At 34.8% G+C, this 13,748-nt stretch overlaps 1 protein-coding gene across 3 annotated transcripts in view; it reads left to right on the top strand.

Moving 5' to 3' along the window:
* The window catches only part of FANCC (FA complementation group C), a 92,232-nt gene that overhangs the window by 25,162 nt on the left and 53,322 nt on the right, over window positions 1-13,748 (top strand). For all 3 annotated transcript variants that reach the window (XM_035309718.1, XM_035309720.1, XM_035309719.1), the window contains exon 4: window positions 3,159-3,253. In XM_035309718.1, the coding sequence (XP_035165609.1) occupies window positions 3,159-3,253 (95 nt within the window). The remainder of the gene's footprint in view (window positions 1-3,158; window positions 3,254-13,748) is intronic.

Raw genomic sequence — 13,748 nt, 5'->3', positions numbered from 1 at the left:
CCCCTGAAAGTTCAGTTTTAGCTAATCTACATTTTGAGTTATATGTGTATATATGTAATGCCTCTATGCATTTTTCAGTAAAATTTTACAACAGGATCTAAAAAGAATATTTCTGGTTCTAAGATAAGTCTTTTCTCATTAGTTCTGTGCATCTGGCTCTGTTCATGATGGGTTATTGATAAAAGCATCCCAGGATCATAGAGACCACACTGAGATATAAGAAAAAAAACATTGCCTTTTTTCTTCTTTATCTTTATTTATGTATTTATTTTTTTATGAGAGTGCGACGGGGAAGGAGTGCAATGTGATTAATACTAAAGCTTTTTTGTTTTCTCAACACAGCTTCCAAGCTGTCTTAAATTTCCTCCTAAAATTGTCATTCATTTAGTTGGAGTTTCAACATTAACATGTTTAAGAAGTCCAGCAGAAAGTTGGAAACATTCTTTTTTCGTATAATTTCCACCTTGGAGTAACTAATTTTGTTCCTTTAGATGGCTTACTCAATTAGTGAGCATTCTTTTGTGCTATTGTAAGATCAGATATCTTGATTCCTATCCTCAAAATGGTTTTCAGTGTATGTGACAATGGTATATTTTTCATGGTGATCAGAGTTACTAGCAAAATGGAAGGAAAAAAATGCAGCAAGTTTTCTATGGTTTTCTCTGGTATTTTGATGCAATTGTCTTTTTCACAGCTGCCACAATTATTTTAAAAGGGTCTATCCCATCTTATTCTTAGGCATCCTATATTTCTTCCCCAGTTCTAAAGCAGTTTTGAAAACGAAAGAGTGAACCTGGGAATGGCCCTCAGATTATCACTGGTACTTCAGCAAGAGGACTAAGTGATCCCTTTTCCTTATTTTCATAGATCTGTGGGAAGCTACTTCACTTGTAGCCAAAAAGTAATTTTGACTGGAATTGAACTGCGGATTTTGTCTGGAATTTGAACTGTGAATCTGTAAAGGTCCCGTATCTGGGGGGAACCATTGGCATGGCTTTGATATAAACATACCCTGGTTTCAAATACAGGTTAAGGTTTGAAGGTAGCTATATCCATGTAATCTCATTATACTGACAAAGTGTACTTTGCTCACTGAAGCTTTGCTTTCATCATTTTAGCTTTTGTCATACTGATTTGCATTTCTGACAGGCAATAGTATATATAATTCACTGCTATAGTATGCAGCAAGTCTTCTAAAAGCTAAAGTTTCTTCTAAAAGCTAAAGTTCCTTCCCTTCCCTTCCCTTCCCTTCCCTTCCCTTCCTTTCCCTTCCCTTCCCTTCCCTTCCCTGTGTGACTGTCACTTAAATAAAAGGACTGTATGATACATTATAGATGTACAGTGTAACTAGGATGAGGCAGAAGAAGGGATACCTGAAGTACATGTACTTTGTTCAGGATAGGTGATTTGAACTCGATTTTTTTTTTTTTTTCCTGTCTATTTTTCAGTGTGTTTTGACTTTGTGAAATTATTCTTCTATTACTTTTTCAGTTGGTAAAGTCTGAACTTTACCAATTACTGCTACTAAAATAATGTCTATTTGTAATGGGTAATGGTCGGAAACTTTTGTGTTTCGAAGAAGCAAAAGGTTGTCACGTAGTTGATTAAACAAATAAGACTTTTTTTTTTTTTTTTCCTTTTTTTTTTCTCTTTTGCAGGTTAGAGTTGTATTGGGTAAAATGTTTTTTGAAGGAGATAGAGTTGCCTGTTCATGTTGATGTCTGACTGCCGGTTCAATATAGTTGCAATCAAAGTCTCAGTATAATTTAAATTTCTGCTGAGGAGTATGCAGGTTGTCTCTTGCTCTGATCTTAAACAATGTAGGAAATCGTTAGCCTTGTAAAAACCCATATTAAAAAAAAAAAATCTCCAAACACACAATGTCAGAGTATCTTAAACTGTAGTCAGTTAAATGTATATAAGAAACCATTTCAGAGCAGAGATGCTAGTCAGTAGGAGGCCAGTGATGGCCTACAGGCTTGTTGGACATTTATTGAGGAATACTGGTTTAAATCAAAATTAACATCTCTGATCACCTGGTGAAAAGACAGGCATTACTTAATGGAGCTTTTATTTTTTCTTCAGGCTTTGCCAAGAAAGCTCTTCTAAATAATACTCTTTATTACATCCTGGGTAGCAAATATACAAAAAACAGAAGTCATTTGTTGAACATGATAATACTTAAATTATCTCCTAATGTAACTTCTGAAAGTTATGTATCATTTATATTAAGAATAATAGCACTTATTAAGGCAATATCAAAGCTACAATGATGCATCTAGTTTTCATAGTCTGGGTTACAATTATACAATTTTATTCTGGGATAAAATTCAGGCTTGTATCTGCTAAAGAACATTTAAAAAAAAGCCTATGGAAAGCAAAATAGTGGGAAAAAATGTGAGTTAAATGGCTCTTTATCTGCTTACTCCAAATAATGAGCTCTTCCATGACTATATCCATGCATCTAAGTGGTGTCAATATTGATGAGTATAGTAGATTTTTAGAGAAGGCAACTTGTTTCCAGCAGTACGTTATAATTAAGTAAAATCTGATCTCATGCTGAAGAGAAAATAGGATTTTTTCCATCAGCATTTAGGTGTTGTGCTGTCTGCACAACTGTCATTTTCCCGAAGCATGGGGAATTCTAATATATTTTTGAAGAAAACTTCACTTTCTATGTTCTTGTTGTGAATGATTTCATACTTAACAAACTTAAATTTTTCAGAATGAGCACTTTCAGTTGTGCAGAGTTTGAACACCAATGTAATAACCATTTTACTACAGTTGATTACTGTTTATTTTTATATTAATTAGATACTTAAATGAATGTTTCTTGATGATAGCTTCAAGTACTTTTTATGTAAACAATTCACTAGGTCATACATGTTTCTTAAGAACATCTAAATATTCTGTAGATTTTAATCTGACTCCTTTTAAAATGCTATTAAGGAAATGACTACACAAGAACTACTACATATGAATAGTATTAAATATGTTGTGCAAATCTGGTAGATTGAAGCATTATGAGTTGAGACTGATATTCGGGGCTTTATTTTTGTGGATGGATAGGAATTGTTGTGTGTAATTCTGTCTATGTTTTGATTTTCCTTTTTTTTTTCCCCCCGCTAAATGTATCCTTATTTACTTTTTTTCTCTAGATGAAAGCCAGAAGACTCTGATGTGGTGCTTATGTTGTCTGTACAGCAGTGAACCACAGAACCCTGTGGAATTGAAGGCCAACAGCTGGATACGGGTAAGTGAATGAATCCTTCCCGGGACTGCTTTGAATTAAATTGATTATTTAAAGGTGCTACATCTACAGCATAGAGACACTATCATTTAAGAAACCGTTTCAAACACAACTTCCATACATACTGCCTTGAAGTGTGTACTGCTCTAATTATAACACAATCTGTGCTAGCCTGTCATTTCAAATATTAAAAAGATGTGTCATTATAAAGTGGGTAGTTCTGATGGCTTATAGCTTAGTAGAGTCTCTAAATCTAGTAACTGTGAATAGTGAGCAAAGACCACAACTCAGAAGGGAAGCAAGTGTTATCAGAAAAAAGAAAAAAAAGAAGAAGAACCTTTCAATTAGGATAAAATAAATGATCTGCCGAAATACCATAGTTTGTTTTGAAAACAGCTTGTATTTCCTCTTTAGTTTCATTCTTTTTTGCTTTTGTTTAGTCTCCTGCCTATGAGGAAGCTAATTGTATCCAAACTTTCTTCAAAGGCAGTCATGGAGGGGAGGGGTAGTGTTTGTATGTGGATTTATATTTAGCGACTTAAGGAGTAATGAATCCTTAACTTTAATCCCAAATTTAGGGGGTTTTCATAGGCACATCTGTTCATATTTTGTATATTTCCACAGTGAACCAGCAAAGCACACAAGCATGTAAATAATTTGTAGCACATTGATGCGTAATGGTGAATAGCAATTTTTGGGTGCAGTGTTGTTGATTTTTACATCCTTGCATTCTCTGTGGATTTTTATGATCATATGGTTAAAAAAATAATTGAATTGTCAATATATTTTTTATAGCTTATCGTCCTCACAACTAGTGAGACTGCAGCACCGATCTCATTATTGTTTAAGTAAAAAATTCAGCTTAGCAGAAATTTACATCTCTGAGTAGTTCATTTCTTAATTACTAGCTGACTTTATGCATTTCAATTTATCTAGGTATGAACGTAATACAGAATATTATAAAATAGGTAATGGTTTTGCCATGTTCATGTTGGTAACTAGCTGTACTTAACTAAGCGGTAGTATTGATTTTGGTGCATTAATTCTCAGCAGTACATTCTCACATTCTGATGTCCCTGCGTTTCTATGTGTGTGTGTTTGGTGGATTGTACAATACACCATGAAATTCTCATTAATTTTATAATAACTGAAATTACTCTTACTTTCTTTCTGTTTTGAACCTTTCTCAAGGGGCTTTTCAGGAGGTTAGTATACTTGTGATTGACTGTGAAGCAAAGTAAAGGACTTTTTTAAAGACTGCTCGAACACCAAAGCAAAGTGATGCAAAAACAAATCTATCTTTTCTTATGCATTCTTACTGGTTGGACATATTCTTCGTATGGACATAGGAGACTGACAATAGCATCCACTTAGGTATTCAACAGAGAATAATTTGTCATAGTATGTGTTATTAACAGCAGGATACCCATATGTCATGGTGAGGGGGAGCTAAACCCAGGCAATGATTCTGATCTACTGATCACCATTTGTGGTGGTGGCAAAACATGCCATTTTAACCTAGACTGGTTATCTATGTTTGATGTAACTGGACTGGTGGCTTTGGTGAGATGAGAAAAAGCGTCAAGTAAACATGAACAAACATTCAGGGATGGATGGAGGACGGACTGCTGCTCCTGGCAGCACTGCCACTTAAAGCTGTCCAAAGTTGGAACTGACACGTAAGCATTTGATATAAGGCACACTGTACTCTGCAGTAATTTTTCTATCCAGTCTGTGAGTTTGAATCAACCTTAAATAATAATTGTGACTCAATGGGTCAAGAGTTAACATAAAAGTGACAGGGAAGAGGGCATGGAGGAACTCAAAGCAATCTATTTCTGACATTCAGCACTTCCCTAGTTGATTAAAGTGTGTGTAGCATAATATGGCCTGAAATGTAACAAGTTCATATTTTGATTAGAGAGAAAGAAATAACCCTTAGAAAATTTTAATTTAAAAAACTGGTTAAATAATGGAGATAGTAAAATGCACAGTATACGTATACATAAATTGAGATTAAAAGAAAGGATATTATTGCTTTCTACAGTAGTTAGAATTTCTTCTCACTTCCTCACGGTCTGGAGCGTATCATAGTGCAACCACTTTTTAGAGAAAGTGGTTTTATCTCCTTTTTCAAATCACCGTAGTAGTTCTATATACCAGCAAATGTGATATGATAAGGACTATTGCGCTTGTTTGTACAGAAAAATGTAAGTTAAGTATTTTATTACTCATGAATAGTTTCTTTTTTATGAAAATAGAAATCATTATCAGATTGCAAAAGAAGCATACAGTAAGTCTGTTGACCCATCTAATGTATACTGACAGTTATTTCCTCCTGATCTGTTTTATTTTCCACATTATTCGTCACAAAATATTGTCACAGTGGGGGATCAAGGTACTTTTGCTATAACAACTACAATTTTGAAGTTTGTGTTGGCTGTTTTCCTAGTGGCTTGATGACCAACCTGTGCAGTGCCTTGGTGTGACCTCAGCCTTGTTCATTATACCGTGGGAGCTCTTTACAGTGGGGATATCGACTGTCTTGTGGAGAAGATGCCAAATACAATTGTTCACTGTGGAAAAAATGACCCTAAGTTTAAAATACATAGTTGAAACAAATTCTTGGGGATAGGGAGGAAGATAATTTTGTAACAATGTGATATAAGGAAATTGAAATCCAGAAATTAATTCTAAATAAACCTCTGAAATTCAGATTTTACTTAAAATATTTTTAGTATTATGGAAAACTTGCCTATTCTTGGAATGAAATAATGATCCTCTAAACTAGTTAAGCTCTATCTAGGAGGTATGCCTGGTAAGCTTCCATGACAATGCACTGAACGCACTTCTGTGTTAGTTCTGTATACACCGATACTGGAGCTATGGAAGAGGTACTGGTTTACATGTAGGGACTGCTTTTCAGCTTCTGTATAACTGATCTTAACAGTAGCCTTGTCCTTTTTGCCCTGCAGCTCAGAGCTGATATTATCTCCCCAGCTTCATGCCTCAGCACGCAGTGAGGAGGAATACTTGTATTTTAAAGAGGTGAAGTAATTCACCATGTCAGCCAGCATGTATCAGATAAATGAAGACCTCTAGGTGCACCTTTAGTCAATGCTAGTGCAGCAAAAACAAAAAGCAAAACCAAACCATAAAACAAACAAATACATCCAAACAAAAAGCAAGAAGTGGTTGAATAGACAACTTTACCTCTTCACTAGTAACAGGCAAATTTTAACAAGGAAAAAAAAAAATGAAGATTGACCTTTGAAGATCGCTTCCTAGTTTTATGGGTTTTAAATTTGTGTTAGATTAAAATGCTTCTTGCAAAATGCAAGGTTAGGTGTGACTATAAAATGATGCTATTCAGCCAGCATAGTGGTGAATATTCTTCTTTCCTTTGTTTTCACATCAATGTCCATTGACTATTAAATTGCACCTTGCTTTTTGTCATGGCAAGTACCAGTTCCCAAACAATATTTGTGGACTGTCAGTGGTTCTTTGATTAAGGTCATTGATAGGAAAGCTGATCTGAAGTCCTTTCAGCTAGTAAGTTCGATTTTCAATCAAGTGGCAAAAAAAAGTATTTGCTGCTTGCTTACTCTTTAAATTTCTTGCTATTGTAACAGTAAAGCTGAGGTGTTTGCAAAGGAAGTTAAGAATGGAAAGAAACCTAGTTGCACTTGATCTATATTATTAGTCAACTTCAGAAATCAAGATGATGCATGTCTGTAAGTCTTTTGAAGGAATCAAATGTGCAGAGAAAATATATTTAATTAACACATGCAACATAAACTGCAGTGTTCTTAAAATGATATGCTATTTAAAATAATGAGAAACTTATATTTTTTTACATTCTGAATTAGAATGTTGAAAGCTAGATTCCTTGTTTATGTACCAGCCTGGTGCCGTGTAGGAAGCCAAGATACACTCTGCCACAGATCTGTCACTGAATAAATCAGTTGTGACCTGGTAAAGCCCATTTATTAGAAAATTATGTAGTTTCTCCATCTGGCCTTCTCTGAGCAGAGGCTTTTGGAGCTACACATGTGGTATTCTAACACAGGCTTCTGTCTGGTTGGGCTAGAATGCTTCATTTCAGTCACAATGCAGGTTGCTCTTGCAGGGGCACTGCATCAACAAGAGATTGAAACTACTTTTCTGAAGTAGTTTTACATTTTATTAACTTGATCACATCTCCTCCTCTCCTTTAAATTTATAAACTGTGTTTATGGATTGTTTACTGCTTTGAAATTTGTTACTTTATTATACTATCACTGCTTTTGATGTATAGTTTTGGAAGGCCGTGCATACTTGTGAGAGTGTTGCAGGCTCTTTCCTTTAGATCTTGGTAAAAACAGGAGCTGTTAATATATCTTTGTTGTTTGCTTTTTAGTATTTTTTTTTAATAGTTTTCTTTCCCTCAAAGGAAAGCAAAGAAACAAGACAGCGTATGTGTAATACATTAGACATAGGGGTGGAAGGCCTATCAGCCTCTGCATGTATTTTTGAACATGGTTTTGGGGCCTGGCCAAATTTTCCTTTCTGGAGCAGTGTGGTTCTTTTGGTTATCTGTATGCTGTGCAAGGCCACACTTTATTAATGGCCACAAAAGTAATAGATATCCTTTATAACAACAATTTTTAATGTCACTATAATTATAAAGTTCCTGTTATTTAATGGTTCTGTAATTATAAAATTCCAGTTATTTTTTGTAAAAATATGTAATTAAACTTGTATGGTTTATCTTAATAAGATTTCATACATATTTATCTTTTACCACAGTTTTTTAGTGGTTGTTTTTAAATAGTGGATGGTATGATGCAAAATTAATATTAAAATTTTCCTTCAGAAACTTTTACTTTTGTTGCATCAGTGAGCAACAGAAGCTCCTCAGCAGAACTGTGTAAATAAATGTTTATATGAAAATAGTAAAACTGATTAAAAACAAACAAACAAAACAAACAAAAACAAAAACAAAACTCTAAATCTCAGACTTATCTATTATTTGTTCATTAAGTTGCTGAGGTATTTCTGCTGAAAAATCAAAGTTTTGAATTATGATCTGCAGTCCTTGCCTCTCCCTATTGTCATTGAGTTTATTTTCATGGTTTTCTGCTGAGCTAAACAGCGTTGATGGAAAGGTGTCAGACCACTTATTTCCAAATATCCATATATATGGACCAGTAAGCAGAAACCATATTATTCTTTCCTTCAAACACTGTCAGCACTCAGTAAACAATGATAAGCACCCAATTACCTCTTTAAGAATGCAAATGTTGCCTTTTCAGATACAGGATTTCCATTTTGGCCAAGTGCAGTATTTGCAGGAGAATTGCAACATTTGCTTTCTGGACTTTCCCCTGAGTTTTAGCAATATCATCTTCCTAAGTTATTTTTGAACAGCAAACACTTAAACAATTTGAAATCCATTCATTTTATACAGTAAGGTTTTTTTTTTTTTTTTTTTTTTTTTTTTTTTTTTTTTTCCCAGTTATTAATATGAAAACATAATGCCAAAGAGAACCTTCTGGTTAGTATCTTTTCCGGTTAGTATCTTTTCCTTTAGCATTGATACATTTGCCACCTGTAGAGGACATGTTAAACCATCTTGAGTGGAAGTCTTGTTTTCCAGAAGAATGGAAGGGCATATCCTTGTCTTTCACATGCCAACATTTATGTACCCTAAGGTTGTACTTGTTCACTCTAAATTTGATAGAGTTCTGTCTATCGTACCTTTGAATTGTATTGAATTGTTTTTCAGTGGGTTGCCACTCCTCAAATAAGCCAGAACAAGAAATTTACTGCCAATTAAGCACAGGATGTTTGAGATTTTTAGTGATGTTCTCCGGATGACCTGTTTTTTTTTTATGATCATCTTGACTTTTTCATTAAGCTACAATTTTAATTGAGTTGGTTCAGTTAATGAAGCACTGACCTTTCACCCCTAGTTCTGAATCTGTGCCAGTATTTTCAGCAAAATGTTCTTTTAAGGCCTTTGCTTTCTGTGTAGCAGTATTTTGTTTTTTATACAAGAGCATTCGCTTAATGAATGTCATTCTAAACTTGCTACATATGTGTAATATCAAAATGAATTAACCCTTCATTGGAAGGATGGTCTCTCAGTGATGGCTGAAAATGGAAACATCTGTGATTTACGTCTTGGAGCAGTTGCACCTGCACTGAAATATGTAGTTACCTCTCACTATAAACTTGGACTTCTGTGTGGTTTCCCTTTTTTTCCTTGGCTGTGAAGTGCTTCATGACTTGTATTTTGCATCATGCAGCTAATAAGTACTACCAAATTTGTCATTCTTAATAGTTTATTTTTGTGACACATGACACATGACAATAGTGTCAATAATTTAGTGACAATATGACATATTTGGATATTTAGAAATAGAAGAAAAATAAAATTGTTATTAAAAAAGTGGGAGTTCTGCAAAGTGAAACTTCTTAAAATTTTAGGATTCGAGTGGACTTCCTGTTTTGTCTGCTAAGGAAGAGTTGCTCATCTTTGATTTACTGGGAGTTTGTGAGATTATTTGCTTACTTCAGAAACTGAAAGTATTACAAGAATAAAGAGTGATAGTAGATATGGATGGCGCTACTGGCAAGTTTCAAAGAATAGCTGAGAAAAAAAAAACTGGAAAGAAGTCATACTAAGGAAGGGTTGGAGACTGTGAAAGCATGTGTAATTTCATGTATTTTGGCTTCTGTCTGAAATTATTTGCCTCTGAAAAATCATTTCATTTAACAGTTTCTGTGTTCCCAGCACAATAAGGACAATAAGGCATCACATTAAAACATGAAGGAACTGAAAAGGACTAGATTGATTATATATGAGAAATACAGAGTTCCTCAATATATTTTCATAAAAGTAGCTGAAAACTCTATTGGGAAATGGAAAAAGAAAAAGGGGGATGGACTCTAATTCTCAGTGTACCTTCATGTGTCTGCTTTGTGGAACAAAGTTTGAGGGATATATAGCTCATATATATTTGTTAGAATGCAGTATGCACAGTATGTAGAAAGAGATTGCTTAGAACAGGACACAATTGTTCACAGTAAACAATAATGACAACTTCCTTGCTTATTTTGATCGCTTCTACCTTACTGGTTAGTAGTGTATCTTCTTACATACCAGCAGATGGCATTCTTCATGTTATATACAGGTATGCATATGTTTACATTAATAAGTACACAGTTTTCCATTTCATGGCCTTCCAGTACATATTCTTCAAAGGAACATTAATATTTTCCTTTTATAGTGTGCCTCTAGATTGGAATACAACTTCACTGTTGTCCAGTTTGTGTGTCTTAGCTGTCTGATACCTGCATGAGTAAGAATTCTGTGTTAAGACTTCTTGAAGTTGTTAGCAACAACAAATTCAGGATACTCACTAATAGGAAAATTATTTTCATGGTCTTCCTAATTTCTTGTACATGCAGTGCATGCAGTGAACTTGTTTTTGTCTTCTTGCCCCTAGTTATTCCAGGGATATAGAACAGTTCTACCTGTGTTTTTACTTGTTATGATGATAGTGGCTGATTCCTTAATTTCATTTATTTATTTATGAATTTAGGGACTTGGGGTATCTGTTTTGTTAAGCACTGTAAACAAACATTTTAGAATACATTTTTTGTTCTGAAGTGATTACAATGAACCTATCATGCTAATAGGTCTAAAAGAAAGAATCAAAATTTCTTTCCTCCAGCCTCCTCCATCCATCACAGTTATAAAGGTACAGGTAATATACTGAACAGTGTTTTTTTTTTTTTGTTTTTTTTTTTTTGTAGCTCCCATTCTCTGTTTTCCCTTGTCAACCTCACCATTTCCAGTTTTGTGGTGGCCCATTTATGTATGGCCATGCACTGCACTTTTAAGGACAAAGCCTCCATATAGATCAGAACTTTTTTAGTATGTCATCATATCGTTTGTTTTGCTGCTCCCATGGTTTAATTTATTCAGTCCCGTGTTCCTCTGGGGTCGTTTTCACAGGTTTATTTGTTGTTGGCATCACACAGTCCCCACAACATTGGCTACAACAAAGCATCCATTCTTTTGTTTCTGATACCTTGTTACGAATAAGCCTTTTGCAGCGCATTACTACAGCCTCTACGAAAACGTAAGAAAAATTACACCAGGGAACACCAGTAGATGGCACTCTCTTTATTAAGTGATTACCGGTATGTACGTTCACACAAGCCTGCATACGTAAACGAAAATGCCTTTCAACTCGCTGTTTTTAAGCATGAGTTATTTTAAATGTTGCTACGGATTAACAACAGCCTCCTTGCCCTTCCCCTTGAGGGTGCTCAATAGTGTTTGTTATTACTTGATAGCCACAGGCCCTAGCAAAGTGCAGCAAGCTGCAGCTCGGTGGAAGTATGCCAGGGTCAAGGCATACTTCTTGCAAACATTCTGTCAGTTTTTTAGAGCTCTGCACTTGTTCTGGGATGAATTCCCAAACCATTGGAGGTGACAGCTGTGATAGACACCTGCACATATCCTCCCATGCTGCTTGCCACCTATAACCAACCTGCCTCAGGGCAGATCTCTGGGTGGTATTCTTAAACAGTTGTTTAACCTTAAACAAAACCAGAAACATGTTCAGGAAACATAGCAATAGGAATATACTGGTTTGAACATCCCAAGGATATTCAGAATTCTTAAGGGCTATTGTAACTACCTTGGAGGAGGGCAAGATGAAAATTAACTCCATCCCAGCTGAAACCAGGACATTCTTGTAATTCATGATTCACCAGAAAACTGGTACACTTTGAACGTAATGTAATTTTAGAAATGTTATTGTTATGCAATGCAATTATTAATGTGCTTGTTATTCATAAAAAATAATCAAATTTTAAATCCCACATTGGCTTATATCCCGTAGACAGGATGGGAAATGCAGATTTTGATGGCGTTTATAAGTTGACAAGCCATTGAAGCAGTATCCAAGAAACCTGAGTGTTGTGTTTGACTTGTAAGTCAAGGAATAATGAGAAAATATATCCCTAAATAGGAAAAGATGATTTAAAAATGCTCTTTAGATTTAAAGAGAAAACAGAAAATATACTGCTTCTCAATTCTGTCTAAAATTCTGTTTGCATAGTTTTGTGTGTGTGTGAAACTAAATGTGCAGGTTTGTTGTCGTTTTAAAGTTGGTGTATTTAATAAGGAAGTTGACTAAAGAATAGCAAATGTACCCGAGTGAATACAATTGTCACAATAGCTAAACTGATGTTTTTCCCATTGTTTATTTAAGTAAAAAAGGATCAGAAGTGTTTATTCCCCCCTCATTTCTAGGTCAGCCCATCTTTCTATATGAGGAAAATTGAATATGTAGTCATGGCAATGGCTATAAGATTGTTTTTGCTCACCTAGTCCAGTTTTCTTGACATGTAGTGCATATGCACACTGATGGACTAGATTACAGGGGGAGACTGAAATGAGTATCTGAAGAACACTTTGTTCTATTGCTTTTTTTTTTTTTTCCAATTATTTATAGTAGCAGGAATTAAAAAGCTATTTTGACTGAAGATAGAACAGCTTTACACCTCACCCTAAGAGAGTTGAAAGAACATATAAAAGACTCAGATTTTCTGTTTTGTACCAAAACCCAGAAAAGTCAGAAGATAGTCCTCCTCTTCATCATTACTGCAAGTAAATTAATCGATGTTTTAGAACAATTTTCAGTTAATTCAACTGGAGAAAGTTGGGTGAGTTCTTATTACAGACAAATACACAAAAGCTATACACATATTGTGTAAAATGAAACAAAAATTAGATGTTTTAGGCAGGGACTGCATAAGGAAAGGGCAATTAGTAAATTATTTAAAAGTTTCTAAATAATACAAGGTGGAAAGAAAATCAGTCTTACAGACTTGAGGGTAGAATCAAAAGTAAGTGATCACAATGTGATCAGGATATGGGACAAGTGGTGAGCCACACTTCAGCAGATGTAAACCTAACTTCTGATGCCTTTTATTCATTAAACAGCAATTTGACACTTAAAGTTTTGTCAAACAAGCTTGTGTCAGTCAAAGCTAAAGCATGGGGAGATGGAGCGCTCATTTTGTCAGGGACCATTTGCAAATCAAATCAGACAGGGGAAAAACAAAATGGTGATTCAAAAGGGCATTATTATCTCAAAACTCTTGGTGGTGCCTCATAACTTTTGTCAGGAGCTTGGGCAGTGGGTGAAAATAGAAAAAAGAAATAGATCTCCAGGTCAGAAGAGTAATATTCAAAGTGCTTATCCTTCTGTGATTCTTTCCTGAAGGCTGGCTATTCTGAAGAACACTTGACTGGTACATTTGTTGTCCATGTACAAAAATAACCTAAACTAAAACCGCAAGTTAAATATTTAAAAAGAGAGTATCTGATAATGACACACAAGGAGAAATATATCTGAAGGAGTGACTGATGCCAGATATTAAACTTGCTGTAACCCTTGTCAGGGTTTAATAGTTGTTCTTAGGAAAACAGAGC

Source organism: Oxyura jamaicensis, chromosome Z (assembly GCF_011077185.1).
Source record: "Oxyura jamaicensis isolate SHBP4307 breed ruddy duck chromosome Z, BPBGC_Ojam_1.0, whole genome shotgun sequence".
Taxonomy (NCBI): Eukaryota; Metazoa; Chordata; class Aves; order Anseriformes; family Anatidae; genus Oxyura; species Oxyura jamaicensis.
Note: the sequence above shows the minus strand (reverse complement) of the source record. Positions and strands in the feature narration are given on the sequence as shown.